The sequence below is a fragment of the Tachysurus fulvidraco genome, chromosome 24, assembly GCF_022655615.1.
Source record: "Tachysurus fulvidraco isolate hzauxx_2018 chromosome 24, HZAU_PFXX_2.0, whole genome shotgun sequence".
NCBI lineage: Eukaryota > Metazoa > Chordata > Actinopteri > Siluriformes > Bagridae > Tachysurus > Tachysurus fulvidraco.
The window spans coordinates 11,337,268-11,356,073 of NC_062541.1; the positions used below are offsets into that span (position 1 = coordinate 11,337,268).

The 18,806-nt window shown below is 39.0% G+C and overlaps 2 protein-coding genes across 6 annotated transcripts in view; one reads left to right on the forward strand and one right to left on the reverse strand.

Annotated features, from left to right (window-relative positions):
- trioa (trio Rho guanine nucleotide exchange factor a) overlaps positions 1-2,097 on the reverse strand; it is an 88,135-nt gene extending 86,038 nt beyond the window's left edge. For 2 of the 3 annotated variants that reach the window (XM_027176044.2, XM_027176043.2), the window contains exon 1: positions 1,772-2,094. In XM_027176044.2, the coding sequence (XP_027031845.2) occupies positions 1,772-1,841 (70 nt within the window). In that variant the 5' untranslated portion in view covers positions 1,842-2,094. Of the gene's footprint in view, positions 1-1,771 lie in introns of all 3 variants that reach the window. The other variant, XM_047807649.1, reaches the window with a different exon arrangement.
- A 5,346-nt stretch (positions 2,098-7,443) lies between these two features.
- Positions 7,444-16,726, forward strand: si:ch211-13c6.2 (uncharacterized protein LOC100000125 homolog). 3 transcript variants are annotated; one of them, XM_027176048.2, is made up of 13 exons: positions 7,610-8,095; positions 8,747-8,815; positions 10,621-10,645; positions 12,524-12,610; positions 12,799-12,947; positions 13,026-13,142; positions 13,734-13,776; positions 13,902-14,661; positions 15,204-15,270; positions 15,376-15,438; positions 15,580-15,681; positions 15,771-16,086; positions 16,336-16,726. In XM_027176048.2, exons 1-13 carry the CDS (start codon positions 8,036-8,038, stop codon positions 16,536-16,538), a joined length of 2,061 nt encoding a protein of 686 aa, XP_027031849.2. In that variant the 5' UTR covers positions 7,610-8,035; the 3' UTR covers positions 16,539-16,726. The 3 variants fall into 3 exon arrangements, with proteins under 3 accessions (XP_027031851.2, XP_027031849.2, XP_027031848.2); XM_027176047.2 differs by having other exon boundaries at positions 7,612-8,095; positions 13,899-14,661; XM_027176050.2 differs by lacking the exon at positions 10,621-10,645 and having other exon boundaries at positions 7,444-8,095; positions 13,899-14,661.
- Positions 16,727-18,806: the final 2,080 nt, after the last annotated feature.

Here is an 18,806-nt window from a genome sequence, read left to right on the forward strand (position 1 = left end):
TGTGGAAACAGTTGAGGTGCAGCACTTCCTGATGTGGTTACATTCACCACCACAGGAAAAACAATCTGTGTCTGTGATTGTGTGTGGATTTGGTCTACTCAGGGCTTGTTTAGATTCCAGTGTTTTGAATGCACAAATATAGGTTCAAACATTCATTACAGACAGACAAACAGACAGGAAAAGTACTTGAGTCTATTTAAGTATTTTATACCACTATGCTGTCACCTGTGAATCCACTTCATAGCGTTCACACAGACACACATCACTCCAGCTGTGTGGATTATTTTCCTATGACAGCAAACCCCGAAGCGTGTTATTCCTTACATACGCTTTAAATTACAATAGATAAACTTTTTATAAATAAAACACAAACAAGTAGAGGGATCAACTTAGGTATCCATATACACCCAGACGTACCTATACACAGACAGACAGACAGAGATAGAGGCAGGTAGACAGATAGATAGACAAACAGATAGATAGACAGACAGATATTACTAATAAGTTTTGACACACACAGCGTTTCTGAAATACTACAGAAATCACATATCAATGCTGACTGTGAAATTACGGATTATAAACTATAAATCTTTAAGATCTTAAACAGCTAGCTGTAAAAGGCCCATATACCGCCCATATACACAAACACACATATTGGGTCAGAGACAAAGATATTAGCTTCCCAAATGTGAGCTGAAATTACTTTGTGTGTATAATCGCACCACCTCACTGTCCGATTCCAGGCGTATATATTAATAAAATAATCCTATTACAATAAAACGCTCTCCTGTGCACAGCTAAGGCGCTAACAGTTAGCATAGAGCTAGCAATCCGAGGCGAATGTGCCACGCCAGGTCATTGTTTACATTGCTAACTAACATACACTGCTTTTTCATCCGTGTCCATTTCAGATAGTCTGGAATATTGTAAAAAAAAATAATAATAATAATAATAAAAAATAAATGATCGTCTACCTTTCCAAATAACTTTATCAGAACGTCCAAAGTGTGCAGTGTATTTGTTTATAGGTTTAGTCGTGTGGCTAAATCAGGTTGATAAAACAGATAAACACTGCTGTATCTGACTAGCGTTAGGTTTGTGATCACAGCTAATAACAAGCCTGGGCTGTGAGCGGTGTTTGGGCTTGTTTTTTATCACATTATCTGGATTAATAAGAATAAAGTGTAGAAGTGGTGCAGGGCAGCTAAAAGGTGGCCCACATACATATAAACCCATACTAGGTAACAGGCTAATAGTGTAAGTGCTAGTCGCTGCAGCTAGCTAAGCTAATACTGCTAGCTAAGGTTGTGTTTCATCTCCTACTTCAAATATATCTAGTGAATGAACACATTATGGTTCAAATAAGTCACAGGTATATTATAGTCTGGGAAATTGTGTTATCTGGTAAACTGGGCTTCACTAGTCTCAGGTGAAGTAAGGAGTTAACTAGCTAGTCTCAGGTGAGGGAAGGAGTTAACTAGCTAGTCTCAGGTGAAGGAAGGAGTTAGCTAGCTAGTCCCAGGTGAAGGAGTTAACTAGTATCAGGTAAAGGAGTTAACTAGTCTCAGGTGAAGAGTTAACTACTAGTCTGAGACCTAGAATTTCAGACCTGGCTGATGTGACTCATTTCCACATCAATAAACACCCCATCAAGTTATTTCTGTTCAATTCAAGCACTTTTTAATTAGAAGAACTGCACAAAGCGGCCTTTTGTGGCTGTACAGCGTTCACACAGACACACAACACTTATATCCCGGTCACGAGCGCTCACCAGATTTGAAAAAGGCTGCTATGTCGGCTGCGTCCTTCGCCGCCTCCTCGGCTCCTTCCCCCGAGCTCATGGCTGTGGAAGAAAGCGCGGAGATAATAATGTCCAAACGTCAAAAAATCACCCTTCCCAGCTCTGACGGATCGTAGGGGATAATTCCGGTCGTGTGCTGTTAAAAAAAAAAACAGTGACACGAACGGAAAGGAAAGAGTGCGCTTCTGCTAAGCTAGGGACCACGAGCAGTCCTCCATCTTGGATAATACACATTTACTATCGCCGGCCGGCAGCGGATCCGACTGGAGGCCGCTCGTCCAGCAAAGGAGGGGCGGGGCTCCGCTCGTCCAGCAAGGGAGGGGCGGAGCTACGCTCGTCCAGCAAGATAGGGGGCGGGGCTATGCTCGTCCAACAAGTGAGGGGCGGGGCTACTGTCGTCCAGCAAGGGGGGCGGGGCTATGCTCGTCCAGCGATCACGATATACACACGCACACACTACATACAATCAGAATACACACACATACTACATACACACAATCAGAATACACACACATACTACATACACACAATCAGAATACACACACATACTACATACACACAATCAGAATACACACACATACTACATACACACAATCAGAATACACACACATACTACATACACACAATCAGAATACACACACATACTACATACACACAATCAGAATACACACACATACTACATACACACAATCAGAATACACACACATACTACATACACACAATCAGAATACACACACATACTACATACACACAATCAGAATACACACACATACTACATACACACAATCAGAATACACACACAACCATGGGCGTAAATTTCATTTAACAGTAGGCGGGGACAAAAAATATAAAATTTCTCATTCGCAATTTTTGAAGGGGGACACAAATAATACAGTCAAATTGTACTTATAAAGACATGTCCCCACAGTGACAAACTTTGCTTTTATCATTATTTTCAATGTTTTTCTCAGGTTTTTTTTCTACTTACACAATTATTTAGGTATACATGCATATATTTTTCACAATAGAGAGTGCAATATTTTTTAAATAATTGTTTTTTTTTGGGGGGGGGGATCCTCGGACACCCATGCACACAACATACTACATACATACAATCAGAATACACATACACATACTACATACATACAATCAGAATACACACACATACTACACACATACAATCAGAATACACATACACATACTACATACATACAATCAGAATACACACACACAACATACTACATACAATCAGAATACACACACACATACTACACACATACAATCAGAATACACACACATACTACACACATACAATCAGAAAACACACACCACATACTACATACAGTACACACACACACACACACACACACACACACACACACACACACACAAACACACATCAGGCCACCAAAATCTATACAGACTGCAACATTTTTCAAAGATAAAAATGCTAAACAAATTCACACATACAAACGTTTCAGTTCCAGGTTGTAACATGACAAAAATGTAGCACAGCACAAGGGAAGTGAATATTTATTCAAGCACCGCATTTCAGAAATATGAAATATATGAAACAAAAGCACATAAATAACATAATAATATGTTAATAATTAATAATAATATCACTAAAGGACTGGTTAGTTTTTCATTATTAACCAGCTATTAATATTATAAATATGAAGCACATTAAGCAAATATCTATTTATTAAATACATTAAAGTTCTCTGGCACATCCCACACACTCAAACCTAAACTGTGTTGAATTGAGAGATATTGAGTTTAAATTACACAAACACTGTGATTTCTGTGTTCTACTGCGATCTTGACTCACAACCAGATTGAATGCAATCCCTGATCAGGATAAAGTTGTTACTGAAAACAAATGAAACAATTATAAATGTTTAAATCTATGTGTTTACTATTTAAGTGACCAGTCAATTAGTCTGATAACTCAATAATCTCTAATGTAGTACTGAAAAAAAAAATTAAATCATATAACATTTTTGCCTAATACTATATATTTATATTTATAATTATTTTTATTATAATTATTTTTGCCTAATATTTTACTCATAGTGCAGTTTGGATGTGTTTTTAAGTTGTAAAATTAAAAAATGAGGATTAGAGATAATATTAAAAAAGAAAGAAAAAAATAAAAAACAAAAAACAAATTTTCGACTCGGTTTTAGAAAGTACTACAAAGTTTTTGAGTATAAAGCTGCAGTATATGAAAGGGTTTGATCAGCGTTATACTGACCCCTGGTGGTTAACTGCGTTACTTTTCCGTTACACTTAGTATCCTGGCATTATTTTTCCATTCATACCACCGTACTAATCCTAATAATAAATCAATTCAAAACGCATGTTCTTATCCATCAAAGTACATGTGCAACTGTTAAGAAGTTGAAGAATTTTGGTGCAGATATTTATGGAAGGGGTCTCATTTATGCCATTTGGCTTAAGAGACTTATCTAGCGTCACTTATATTTATCTCACTTTACAAAACAGAGCAATTGAGAGTTAAGAACCTTGCTTTAAGGCCCAGCAGTGGTTATACAACAGTGCTGGAATTTGAACTCACATTCTTTTAATCTGCAGTCTAATGTCATATCCATTGAGCTTCCACAATACTTTCTAAAAGTCAGAAGGTTTTTCACCAGCGGATTTTCACCATGTGACTCTTCTCTTCTCAGCAGCATATCAAGTTGCATTTTCTGTCATTAAAAATAGTGTTGGTAAAACTCTAGGTTTTGATACTTTATCCAGGATGCCAAAAAGTCTGACATTTTTGAGAGCCAACAAAGCTGAGATCCCTGCACATGATCTGATCAACATAATTGTGTACAAGTTTCTTAAAAGTTTCTTTTAAGCCGAGTCTTGACCTCTCGCCACATTTATTCTCCCCGTGTATAACTTGCTAGTCTCATGCCTGCAAACTTCTAGGCACTTTGAAAAACAGCAACAGCTTCAACCGCTCACAACCCGGCACACGTCTTTATAGTCCATTTTTAGAGACATTACTGGACCTAATTTTGCTTGAGAGCACATATAGAACTCACTGGATGTACATTTACATCATTTAGCAGATGCCTTTATCCAGAGTGACTTACAATTTATACAACTGAGCAATTGAGGGTTAAGGGCCTTGCTCAGGGTCCCAGCAATGGCAGATTGGTGGTCCCGAGATTCAAACTCACGACCTTCCAATCAGGAGTCCGAATCAGAATAAGAAAGGTCTTTATTGCCAAGTATGTTTTCACATACGAGGAATTTTTTCTAGTACAGGAGCTCCACAGTGTAAACATAATCGCAGTGATAAGAAATGAATACATACATAATAGACAGTTGCATGTACAGTGGAAAAAATAATGTGCAAATTGAAATATAAATGTGCAAATTGAAGTATAGATGTGCAAGATCAAATAAAGATGTGCAAATTAAAATATAAATGAGTACTTGTAAACAATGTAAGAATAGGGTTTGTTCTGTGTATGTTAGGTGTTCATCAGACATATGTTAAGTGTTCATCAGATGGATTGCCTGAGGGAAGAAACTGTTCCTATATCTGGTCGTTCTGGTGCTCAGGGCTATGTAGCGTCGACCAGATGGCAACAGTTCAAAGAGTGAGTGTGCTGGATGTGAGGGGTCCAAAATGATTTTCTTTGCCCTTTTGCTCACTCTGGAGAAGTACAGGTCTTGGAGAGTGGGGAGAGTTGTGCTAATGATCCGCTCAGCAGTCCAGACTACCCTCTGTAGTCTTCTGAGGTCGGACTGGGTGGCTGAGCTGAACCAAACAGTCACTGAGGTGCAGAGGATGGATTCAATGATAGCAGTGTAGAACTGTTTCAGCAGATCCTGTGGCAGGTTGAACTTCCTCAGCTGACAAAGGAAGTCCAACCTCTGCTGAGCCTTTTTCACAATAGAGTCAATGCGAATGTCCCACTTCAGGTCCTGTGGTTCCCAGGAATCTGAATGACTCCTCTGCGGTAACAGTGCTGACCATGATGGTGAGTGGGGGAGAGCAGGGGGGTTTCTCCTGAAGTCCACAATCATCTCCACTGTCTTGCTCCAGGTTGTTAAGGCTGCATCAGACAGACAGCTGTTCAACCTCCAGCCTGTAAGCAGACTTGTCACCGTCCTGGATGAGGCCGATGAGTGTGGTGTCATCTGCAAACTTCAGGAGCTTGACAGAGGGGTCATTAGAGGTGCAGTCATTCATGTACAGGGAAAATAGCAGTGGGGAGAGAACACAGCCCTGGGGGGCGCCAGTGCTGATGGTGCGGGTGCTAGATTTGAGTTTTCCCAGTCGCACTAGCTGCTGCCTGTCTGTGAGAAAGCTGGTGATCCACTGACAGACAGAGGAGGGTACGGAGAGCTGGGTTAATTTCTGCTGAAGGAGTGATGGGATGATGGTGTTGAAAGCAGAGCAGTAGAGCACCTTAACCACAAGAAGTAGTGCAGCACCTTAACCAATAAGAGTAGTCCAGCATCTTCACTGGCCATTTTTGTCCACATAGGCTGCTCAGGTACTTGTTCAGTCTCTTGTCATTTCAAGACTGGATTCACCTGCTGGCAGGTCTACCAATAAACACAATCCGTCGTCTGCAAATGATCCAAAACGCAGCTGCTCGGCTTGTTTTCAACCTGCCAAAGTTCTTGCATACCACCCAGCTGCTGCGATCCCTCCATTGGCTTCCGGTAGCTGCACGCATCAGATTCAAAACACTGATGCTAGCCTACAAAGCCAAAAATGGACCAGCTCCCTCTTACCTCAAAGCCCTCATCACTTCTCGCACTGCACCTCCAGTCTACCAGCACTGCTCGACTGGTCCCACCATCTCTCAGGGTAAGAGGCAAGTATACTACAAGACTCTTCTGGCACCAAGGTGGTGGAATGAACTTCCCCTAGGGGTCCGGACAGCTGAATCACTGGCTATTTTCAAGCGGCGGTCAAAGACCTACTTATTCAGGAAACACTTCAACTAGCACTTTTTTCCCTGTCTTTCCCTTTATTTAAAAAAAGAAACTTTTTCATTGTAACTTGTGAACAATGTGAACAAGTTGTGAACAATGTGAACAAGTTGTGAACAATGTGAACAAGTTGTGAACAATGTGAACATTGTGAACAATGTTTTAAACTCATGGTATCTTAAGTCTGTAACCTAGTGAACCAGCATTAATGTATCAAATGTTAGAGATTTAAGCACTTATGTATGTCGCTCTGGATAACTCATTTAAATCTTGTAAAAACTGTATATCCTGCATTTGCTGCTATTGCACTCTGGTTAGACCTAAACTGCATTTCGTTGCCTTGTACTTGTACATGTGTAATGACAATAAAGTTGAATCTAATCTAATCTAATCTAATCTAATCTAATAAAGGCGTCTGCCAAATGCTGCAAATGTAAATGTTAACCACTGGGAGTAGTCCAGCACCTTAACCACTGGGAGTAGTCCAGCACCTTAACCACTGGGAGTAGTCCAGCACCTTAACCACTGGGAGTAGTCCAGCACCTTAACCACTGGGAGTAGTCCAGCACCTTAACCACTGGGAGTAGTCCAGCACCTTAACCACTGGGAGTAGTCCAGCACCTTAACCACTTCCCATCTTTCTCCAGTCCCTCAGATTGGTCATGGTGAGGGATCAGGAGCAGCACCAGTGAATGTTACATACTGTTTATATAATGTTACACACAGTGACCAAAGGAGCATTTAAAAAGAGCTTGTGTAGCTCTGTGCATGAGTGTTACACACGTGTTACTCTAAAGGGCCCAGGGCTGTAGATGTTTTGCAACGTTATGCAATCGTTGTTGTGTAACTTCCGGTCTGCGCGTGGCTTTTATTCTGTAGTGAAATATAGCAGTGGAGGAAAAGAAGTAAAATAAAAATAAAACGTGGATTGAAGACAAAGTCTCTGGGAAGATATCGACTGTATTTTTTTAGGTTTACGCAGTTCCAGTGCATTTATAAGCGCAGTAGAGTCGATTTGGTTTTGTATGTTGTACCGGAAGTTAGCGAACTAGCTTCATCGAGCTAGCTAGCTGTAATGCGGCTAGTTCTTTAACGTTATTGTAACTGTAGTTAGTTCAACTGGACCGCTGAGCTAAAAGAGGTTCATGCGTCATTTAACTAATAACTAATCACTAACACAGAGACTAGATTTGGATAGTTTAGCTCTTTTGTTTTGTCAGAGACGGTTGTGTTTATCTTTGTGCACCAGCAGCGGATTAGCTCATGGCTGACTTACTGACTGTTTACGACGACGGAGAAGCGAACTCGTTTATAGACTGCCCGGTAACTGTTTATCATCTGTTCACACTGAACCAGTGAGATAAACAACCTGACTTCTGTTTCATATACACTCGGTTAGCTGAGTTAGCTAGATAACCTGCAGCAGTGTGTTTTTATTATGGTGAAAATCTGAAAACAGGAATATTGCTGAAAATTATTATAATGTTGCATGGAAACGTCTCTCTCTGTTTGTGTCTCTCTCTCTCTGTTTGTGTGTCTCTCTCTCTGTTTGTGTCTCTCTGTTTGTGTCTCTCTCTCTGTTTGTGTGTCTCTCTCTCTGTTTGTGTGTCTCTCTCTCTGTTTGTGTGTCTCTCTCTCTGTTTGTGTCTCTCTCTGTTTGTGTGTCTCTCTCTGTTTGTGTCTCTCTCTCTGTTTGTGTCTCTCTCTCTGTTTGTGTCTCTCTCTCTGTTTGTGTCTCTCTCTCTGTTTGTGTCTCTCTCTCTGTTTGTGTCTGTCTGTGTCTATCTGTTTGTCTCTCTGTTTGTGTCTGTGTCTATCTGTTTTTGTCTGTCTCTCTCTCTTTCCCTGTTTGTGTCTGTCTCTTTCTGTGTCTCTCTGTTTGTGTCTGTTTGTCTCTGTTTGTGTGTGTCTCTGTCTGTCTGTCTGTCTGTCTGTCTCACATTCTCTGATTCTCTCTTTGTGTCTCTCTAACAGATTTGTGACAAAAGAATAAGGGGGGATACTAACTATAAGATCCATGTGACAACTATGCAGCATCTGAAGGTATGTACTGTACAAGGTGAAGAATGCAGAGTACTTTATACTGACATGAATCACAAACTGTAGCACAAATAACTGCAAATATACCCGATCATTAGATGGAAGGAGTGTACTAGATAGAGTGACTATGAAAGATGATTTAGATAGAGTGATAGATGTATATGGATAGAGGGACATGGATAACATAATAGAAATGAATTGTGAGACAGTTATTGTTTGAGTTATGGTAGATGGGGAGAGAGATGGATTGAAATGTATAGACAATTCTATAATGAGGTAGATGAATATGCAGTAAGATAGAACAAATGTTTAGTTTATTGTTTTTGATAAACTGCCATTGTTACAGATTATATGCCAAACAGTGACATAAAATATCATCTGGCCTTCAGAAATCCTGCGCATTTTCTAACATCATTACACTGTTTTGTCTTCAGCAAGATCACATCCTTAATCTTACGCAGTCTTTGGATTTCTCCAAAACTATCACAGTTTTAAAGTAATCGTGTAGATGCTTGGATCCTCCACGATTCCGTTTCATGTAACGCCTGCAGATGTGTTTCCTTTACAGTGTTGTGATGATCACAAACTTCTCATATGGACTCGATTCATTTGGTGCGTCAATGCGATCGACGTTCCTTTGCACTGGAATTCTTGCCATATTTGGGCTCCAGTGTTGTCACTGTAGTTCCTCATGCTTGGCTTAGTTTACACTGCAGGAACCGCTGCATACTCACTAACTGTTCACTGTCGAGGTTAAATTGACCTGTGTCTTATTTTGCTGGAGTCACACCCTTTTCTGGGGTCTGGAGAGCCTTCATTAACGTAATAAAAAGATTGTGGATGAATCAAGAAAACGACAATGATGGACAAATCAAAGAAATGATCATGCCGGCCGTTGAAGATGTACAGAACATGAGTTGGTTCATTTATAGCTCTATTATAACACTGCCTTTTCTCTTCATATTTGATGCAGTGTTTTGACTTCTAAATGAACTTTTACCAAATTCTTACGGTTTATTAGTGAAATAATCATTTCACTTTATTCTCCGCTTCTAATTTCCGTATAGTCTTGTAAAGCAGATTTCTAGTTTTGCTAGAGATTTGGCTTCTTTATCATTAGCTAAGATTCACCTCCTTGTCACTGAAGAGGCTTTTGGATGACACTGCAAGCAACCAAACATTTTGTCACTACCACCTGCTTTAAACAAACCTCTTGCTTAACTTTATTATATTTAGTCTAATACAACTTTTTTTATCCTGTGACTAGATCTTGCTCTCAATTTTATTTTTCATAAGAACTAAAGCAAAAAAACAGAAATGTATTCCCAGTTCTTCAAGATCCTGAAGCATGTGAGCAGCTAAGCACATGAAATGTATGAAACGCCCTGTGAGCTGGATGTGGCGCTTCTGACACACTGGGCTATTTTCTTCCTACACAATCTAGTCACTTGTACTCTTGTTTATTCCTTGAAGGAGAGAAAATATATCTGACGTTAGGATTGATTGTCATGGCTTTTTTCCTGCATCCTTACTACAACAGGACAAATAGGAATGTTAATTTTATTACAAAAATCACAAGGTGAGTATTAAACATGGATGGATTGTTGGAGCAGATTTTGCTTTTTTTTCACTGGCAATAACACATTGCCGTATATTGCGCTTACGTTAAAAAAAGGGCAATGTAAGTGTTGCATTTAACATGTTTACTTTTGTTTTTGAGAGAAACTGCTCTCAAGTCTCAGCAATGATATGCTTTACTTACCTGTGTACCTGTTTTTCCATGCACTTTTGGCCTTAACTCTACAAAGAGGGAGATCGCTCTAGCCGATAAGGGTAAGTCCACTTAATGCGTCAAGACAAGTTTGATCATTTTATACCATTAGTAGCCTGTTGACTAATAGCAGTTACCTGAAAATCCCATTATACACAACAAAAAAAACCCCAACATAAAACGATCTGTATAATGGTGAGTTCACATGGGAGTAATCACAAAGCAGTTGTAGATCAATTGTGTTTAAATCTCTTACTTTAAACAATATGTACAATTTTTGAAAGCTTTTCAGCTCTCAAATTTCTATTGCATGCATTTTAACCTTCATTTCTCCCATCGTTAGTTTCTCCTTCACACATAATGCATACCAATCTGCTAAACTGATCCTGTTCCTCCTCGGTACATGGAGTGAATAATGTAACTCTAGGAAGGGTCCCACAATGGTGGATACCCTTCTCGGATTGAAGGTCTGTCTATCCAGGACAGGGGCAGGTGATCCACAGAGACTGCATTTCCACAAGGACAAAGTGAACTGCCTTTCATTTTCTATCAGACAAGTAACAAGGAAATTAAATCTGTAGTCATTTCCACTCAAAGACAGCATGGCTCACTGTACCACTGTGGACTCCTAACCATACGTGACTGTGGAATCACTGCACTTTAACTTTGAGATTTCGAGCCATTTGGGAGGCTGGAGTCCTAGATTATTATCTACACATCAGAGGCAAGGATACTGATCAGCCTTTTTAAGGTCTACACATGAAGTTATGCTTGCGTCTCAAGGTTTTACCTCATCAAAGACAAGAAGTATGTTCCAAGTATGTCAAGTCAGAAGAATATCATGTCAAAGAAGCAGGAGAAGTTGACCTGGCCTTGTGTGTCAAATAGAGATCAGCAAATGTATTTTCCCTGAAGATACATGTGATATTAATGCAGGAATGTGATGTTTAGAGCTGAAGAGGACTCTCTTCATCTACCGAAGGACCAAAAGACCGTTTGCCTGTTTAGGAGGCTTTTGATACGGTCTAAGATGAACTGTTACTTGTCCTGGTTCTGTTTGATCTGCTTTAGCCTTGAAACACAGGTGATATGAAATCATCTGATACACAGTCACTCCAGTGGAACCAGCCCTCGCTCTTAAATTTATTTATTTATTTTTGGGTAATGGCTGAGTAAAAAAACATGGTGGACATTCCGAGACGGCCGCATTCGGTGATTGTTTCCCTGTTCAGTGGTTATGACCTAACCACAGCGAAGGTAAACATGTCAAGTACTCCTCTGTGTCAAGAAAACCTATACAAAGGCACTGAAGCTTTTGAGTTAGGTGAACAAATCAGATCCTTGTAACAGTGCACAATACACCAAAGCCTTAAGATCAGCTGTTTTTTGCTTCTTTGTGAGATGGTTGATGGACAAGCAGTGTAAGCTGTATCTGGTAGCCAGATGTGTTTGCGGAACTCGAGCCATCTGGTACCAAGACCAGGCCAGCTCTCATACAAGAACCTGGACATTGATCAGAGTGCGCTGCCAGTGAATCCTTTCTTTCTGGCAGCTTGTTCAATCCCACTGAAATAAGCATTGCTTTGGATCAAAGAGTTGGTGTAGGTATGTCCTGGTGTGCAATGCTCAGGCTTTCAGATTCTGATGTTGTTTCCCAAATGGAAGAAATGATGCCACAAAAGCCTATATTACATTTGTCTCATTAATGTTTTGTTCACCTGAGCTGTCAGCACAGGTCTATAGAGGACCATAACTGATCACATGACTGAAACTGTTTGTTTCAGCTGTTAATTCCCGATATCGCAATTTAAACGGCGCAAGTACAAGATCTACTAAAATCACAGATATTGCACCTAGCATTTGTGTTTCAGTACTCAGGTTTATTACTGATTTAATTTGGTCTTACTATAATGCTTGACTAATTTGTCATGATTTTATAGGCCTTATCCCAAATCCAATCCCATTGCCAGAATGGACCGGTATCAAAGAGTACTTGACGTACCTGAACCTTAACGAACCCATTATTGGTAAGACTGAGTTCTGATGTGTGTTTATAATTTTTCTGTTTAATCAGAAACTTATCTTTTTTTTTAATGTACAAAATTTGATTGCTTTATTCAATGACTGTTAAATTTGATTGTGTGTATTTTATTACAGTTTGTTCTTCCAGACAATCTTATCAGGTTCTGTAATAACTTGCACTGTCTCTGTTTAGGGCTTGGTGACTTGGTTCAGGAGGAAGACTTTATCTCAAGTGATGGTTCAACCCTGCTGCGCTATAGGTGCAGACTGTGTACAGTGCAGATGGACCTTTGTGACATGGCCACTCATGTGGTGGGTCGCAGACACCGGCAGAAATACTTGGTAAGTCTCGACGGTAAATATTTCTTTCTTTCTTCACTAGAGTGTCAGAAACAGGTCTCATTCTATATGTGTTTCCAGGAGCGACATAGGCCAGACTTGGTGACATGGGAAAAGAATTCGGAGAAGCAAGCAGGAGTTGTCGCAAGAGCGAAGGCTGCAATAGTAGAGAAACAAGAAGGATGGGGAAATCCAGTGGTATGTATTCATACATTTATCTTTTCTAACATGCTAAAAATGGATGTTGTTATATTTTTGTTTGAGTGTAACTTTCACATGCCACATGAAAGCAACCTTGTGTTCAGACCAACCTTGTGTTGTGCAAATACTATTGACATGATTTATATATATATATATATGTATATGTATATGTATATATATATATATATATATATATATATATATATATATATATATATATGTGTGTATATGTATATATATGTATATGTATATATGTATATGTATATATATATATATATATATATATATATATATATATATATATATATATGAAGAATTATTTAAAAAACAAAACAAGGACTCTTATTCCATATAGTCACCTCACTTATAAATAATGGTGAGTGAATAAAAAGGCTAGCAGATAATCTCATATCTTATTTTTTAATGATTGATGTAAGGAGAGTACACCTTTTAGTGCAACCCAAATGTTGATGTACAAGTGCTGAGGTGTGTGTTTGTGTGTGTGTGTGAAAAAAAAAATCATGTATCTGCACACATACATATACTTCAAGTGCAAGTGTTAATTTTGGTGGTCATTTTTTCTTTCAGCCTCTAATCAGATCAGAAAAAGGAAGATCAGTGAGAAATCGAGGTGAGTGCTGTACTTGGAGTAAATATACTGCAGTCTCTTATGTTTAATTTTTAATGCTAGATTTATTGTATTAGTATATAAAAGTGTTCTCTTTTTTTTCGGGGTGGGGGCATTTGATATAGCAGCACAAGCTTGTCCGTCTTCTGTTCAAGAAAGAGCCTCTTCTGGCCGAGACAGGAGCAAGCAAAGCTTCTACAATCAATCATATATGGAGGGCAATTCTTACAGTAGGCCATCTCATTATCATGAGGATAACCAATATGACCAGTCTTATAGAGGTGATGTCCCTGACCACCAATCTGCTCTAGGGGATAACCAATATGATGCCCCATATTCTCAAGATGGCAGGCAGAGGAACTTCTACAATGAGAGAGAATACACGGAAAGACCTTTTAGTGAAGATGGAATGAATGTAGGGGCTTTTCCAGGAGAAGGAACTCCTGATAGACAAAGATACATGGACAAAGGAAATCCACAGCCTTATAAGGATGAATGGTACCCGGAATCAAATCCCAACAGAGGATCGTACAAGAGTAGAGAAGGCAATGATTATTATGGCAACATTTCAGAAAACAGGTTTGGTGAGACCGGAGCGGACTATCAAGAGAGTGGGAGGATGCGAGAGCCGATGTACATGTCACACCATGGACCAGGACCTAGCATGGATGAAAGGCAGCAGCAGGACAGAAACCTGCCATATAGAGAGAAAGGTAGAGAAGGTTTTCAGGATGTGAATGAAACTGAAAGGCGTGAGTCTTTTGACATGCAGAATTATAACAAACGACAAAGGTTCTACCCAAATGAAGATGATCTACCTTCAAAAAAGAAAAGGAAGAGCAGATTCTCTGATGCCTCACCACTAGAGATGGCACTTGCACAGAAGAGGTGAGAATAGACTTACAAGGTTTGGGTGTTGTGTGGTGTTATCTATTAGCATGCCTTTGAGATTCCAAGAAAGCAATGTTATCAGTAGGTAGGATGCATGGTATTACTTCCTCTCCCCTGTCAGTCAGATCGGCACTAGGCTTTTGACGTTGTCTGAACTTGTATGGTTCAAGGGCAGTTGGTTCTTCCTCTGAATGTGGTACTCTGCTCTGTGCATGTAGCTTGAGTACCAGTTTGGAAAATCTATGCAGTGGTTGATCACACAGTACTCACTGTACCATGTTGGTAATTGTTGTGTGGTGTGGATGAGCTACACAATATGGCCAAAAATATGTGGACCCCTGACTAAAACAGCAATATGAGAGTCTTCCACAAACCATTGCTATGTAACTGAAGTGTCTAGAATGTCATTGTATGAGGTAATGTCAAGAAATCCTTTTACTGGAATCAAGGCACCCATATTTGTTTCAACATGACACTGTAGTAAACCAGTAAAGCTGTTGTCATTATTTTTATTTTATTTGTTGTTGTTTTTTCCAAAGCCAAGTCGATGCCATGCTTTCAAAATATAAGCAGAAAGGAAGGGGAATGCCTTATATGAATAATCAGGTACGTTTTCAAAGCTGTACAAGCTTCATCTGTTCAGTGTTTTTAGTTCACATGTGGTATAAATCAATACACCGGGTCTTACTAAATGCCCTGTTTATTTAACAGGCCTCTGGAAGCAACATGGATTCAGCTGCAACTCCACGTATGGAAAATGTTTTGGATGTACTGGTAAGTCCAGCCTTCATCCCTGCTTGGTCTGTGACCTAATCAAGCAGGTGGAGGTTTTTTGTTTGTTTTGTTTTTTGTTTTTTTGCTTTACTTGATTTTACCTTGGAATTTCTTTACATTTTTTTTTTTGTTTGTTTGAAGAATGACATTCAGATCGAGAATGTGCAAGAGGCTAACTTCTTGAAGGATAAATTATGTGCCCTTCTTAAAGAATTCCAAACAAATAAAGTCCAGCGCACTCAGGTAGGAACCAAATTGGTTTCATTTGTGCTCTCTTTTGTAAAATTTGACTTGTGTAGTCTAAATTCTTCTTCTCATTTCCCCTGCATAAGGGTCAGGTTTCACAGAGTTCCACAGATTTCACAGACAGTTATCACAGCGGTAACAAAATGGAGCCACACAGAGAAATGCCAGATTTGAGACGTTTTGATGACCATAACTTTCAGCAGCATGTGAGATACGATCGTGACATGCAGGGCCCTAGGGAATATTTACATACAAGGCATGGTGAAGAGGCTCCTAAAAGCCTGAGGCAGAACAGAGTTCCTGAAGTGTCTGAATATCAGTATAATCCTTATCGAGAGGGCTCAGCTGGCCGATCAGAAGAACGCATGGTTCACCATCCAGATGACAGAAGAGTCTACAGAGGTAAACTGGAGCTGTTACCGCAAAAACAAATGGATGAAATCTGGCCGCTTTCATACTCATTTGTTTCGAGTCGATGTGACACTTTATATATTTTATAATATATAAATTAATTATTTGATAATTATAGGAATGACTAATTAAAAACGTTATGTGCATTAAATCCAGATTATCATCCCCATCACAAAAAGCGAGCTGAAATAAAGTTCAAAAAACCCATTACACTTCATTTTTACCTTTTTTTTCCCTCAGAGGCTGCTTGGAATTCCAGACCTGTACGAGAAGAAGAAAGGGTCTACACCGAGCAACATCGTTATCGTCATGACTATCGTTCTGGTGGAGATCTCTACGACCCGTGTGAGCCGTCATCATCTCCACCTTTAGAAACCGGCTCCTCCACTCTTGACAAGCTTGCCTCCACGCTTCTGGAACTGGTGGCACGCAAAGCAAATTAAATGCACCCTTTGAATCAGTATGTTCTTGAATAATGTCTAGTACTTCTTTAGACATTCACTGATGTGATTAATTATTAGTTTAATCTACGTAATAGTTTAAATAGAAGATGACACCATTCTACTGTGTTTGTTTTATGTAGTACTGATTGGTGTATGAGTTTGTGGTAATAAACCATTTTTGTTCCTCACTGCTTGACTTCTTTTCTCTGAAGTTGCTCAAATGTGGAAGCCATTGCAACGTGTAACTGATATACAGTGAGTTCTGTTTTTGGATATATGCTTTTATAATTTCTATAACTGTTGCTTGTCTTTTAACATGACTTGAAAAACACATTTTAGTAGTAATATTCTTTTTCAAAATCACGGACAGAGTTGGAAATAAGTTTTTCTTTTCAAATTATTTTGTTCATTTTATTGTGGACTGTGCAATTTCATTCAGGTCAAAGGTTTTCAATAGAAATGAAGGGACAGACTTACTTAGTAACCCTACAAAAAAGGTGCTCTAAAGATTTTTCTGTATTTTATTCGTTCATTCTGTGTTTTTATTTTGGCAAGTGGTGAACCTGCTTCTTCTGCTCGATTCTCAGTGATTGCCTGCAGAAGGATACTTTTACTTTGAAAGCTCATGCTGAACACCGATGATAACTTAGCAGCAGAAAATCATAGTGGAATTACACTATGACTATGCATTTACTGAAAGTACATTATGAAAGAGTTTACTTGTACACTGCATTGTACAACACTCATTATACAATTCAAGTTTATTTCTATAGCACTTTTTACAATTGACATTGTCTCAAAGCAGCTTTACAGAACATAAACATAGAACAAAAGGTTATAAAGAATAATATAAAGATTAATAAAATACAAAAATTCAAGATTAACATTGGATGTATTTAAATGTGTTTGTATTTATCCCCAATGAGCAAGTCTGAGGTGACTCAGGTGACTGTGGTGAGGAAAAACTCCCTTGAATGGTAAAGGAAGAAACCTTGAGAGGAACCAGACTCAAAGGGGAACCTCATCCTCATATGGGTGACACTGGAGGGTGTGATTATAAATATACAGTCTGACAAATGTATTGATGAGGACTTATTAGAGAACTCATATGCTAGTAGACACAACCCTGTTGTTTTAAGTCCTATTTCTGGGGGTTGTTATAACTCAGAGAGCTCCTAATTGTTTTTACTGTATGCATACATTCAGGATCAAGTCAAGTTAAGAAGCTTTTATTGTCATTTCAACCATATATAGCTGTTGCAGTACACAGTGAAATGAGACAACGTTTCTCCAGGATCATGGTGCTATATAAAACAAAGAGAGAGCTATAAGGACTTAGTAAGTTAGTCCTAGATACATAAAGCGCATCTGTGCAACCGGTTGTAAACAGGGCAGGACAAGACAGTGCAGGACAAAAGACAGTGTAAACAAAACAAAAAAAAAAAACATTACACAAAAGACAATAAGTAGAAACAGTGGTGACCAGTGTAAATACTGTATTGTGCAACAATATTGCATGTGCAGAAATGCTGGAATTAACACATTAGTATTATAGCAGGAGTTACCTGAGATATTGTAAAGTATTGTGCAAAACAGCAAATGACTGAAATGTGAGACAGCATGTGTAAAGACCAAAAAAGTGTGCAAAAACAGCATGTAAACTGTTTAATGGATATATAACAGATTGATGGATAGATGACAGTATGATGGATATATAACAGTTTGATGGATATATAACAGTTTGATGGATATACAACAGTTTGATTCATATAACAGTTTGATGGATATATAACAGTTTGATTCATATATAACAGTTTGATGGATATATAACAGTTTGATTCATATAACAGTTTGATTCATATAACAGTTTGATGGATATATAACAGTTAAAGTGAAAAGTGACGTGACATACGGCTAAGTATAGTGACCCATACTCAGAATTTGTTCTCTGCGTTTAACCCATCCAAACTGCACACACACAGTTTGATGGATCCATTTTCTGCACTGCTACTATAGAGAGGCCCCGGGGCCTATGACAGGGGACTTGGGGTACAAGGCAGGGCATAATCTCACACACAGACACCAGTCACCCTACCATGCATGTGTGTGACCTCAGAACAGCACACAACCGTTTACTTTCCAGAGGATTAATAGAAAACCAGGAAAGCTACACACTCCACAAATATTTCTATACAGACACATCTAATGTGCTTTATGCTGCTTTTACAAAAGCATAGTTATCAGAAGGGTAAAGAAACAAATGCTGTC

Excerpts from the sequence above, each read along its gene's own strand:
- si:ch211-13c6.2 (XM_027176047.2), top strand. The coding sequence starts at position 8,036 with ATGGCTGACTTACTGACTGTTTACGACGACGGAGAAGCGAACTCGTTT. Across the intron at positions 13,777-13,898 it reads AAGATCAGTGAGAAATCGAG|CAGCACAAGCTTGTCCGTCT; the intron begins GTGAGTGCTGTA and ends CATTTGATATAG. Across the intron at positions 14,662-15,203 it reads ATGGCACTTGCACAGAAGAG|CCAAGTCGATGCCATGCTTT; the intron begins GTGAGAATAGAC and ends TTTTTTCCAAAG.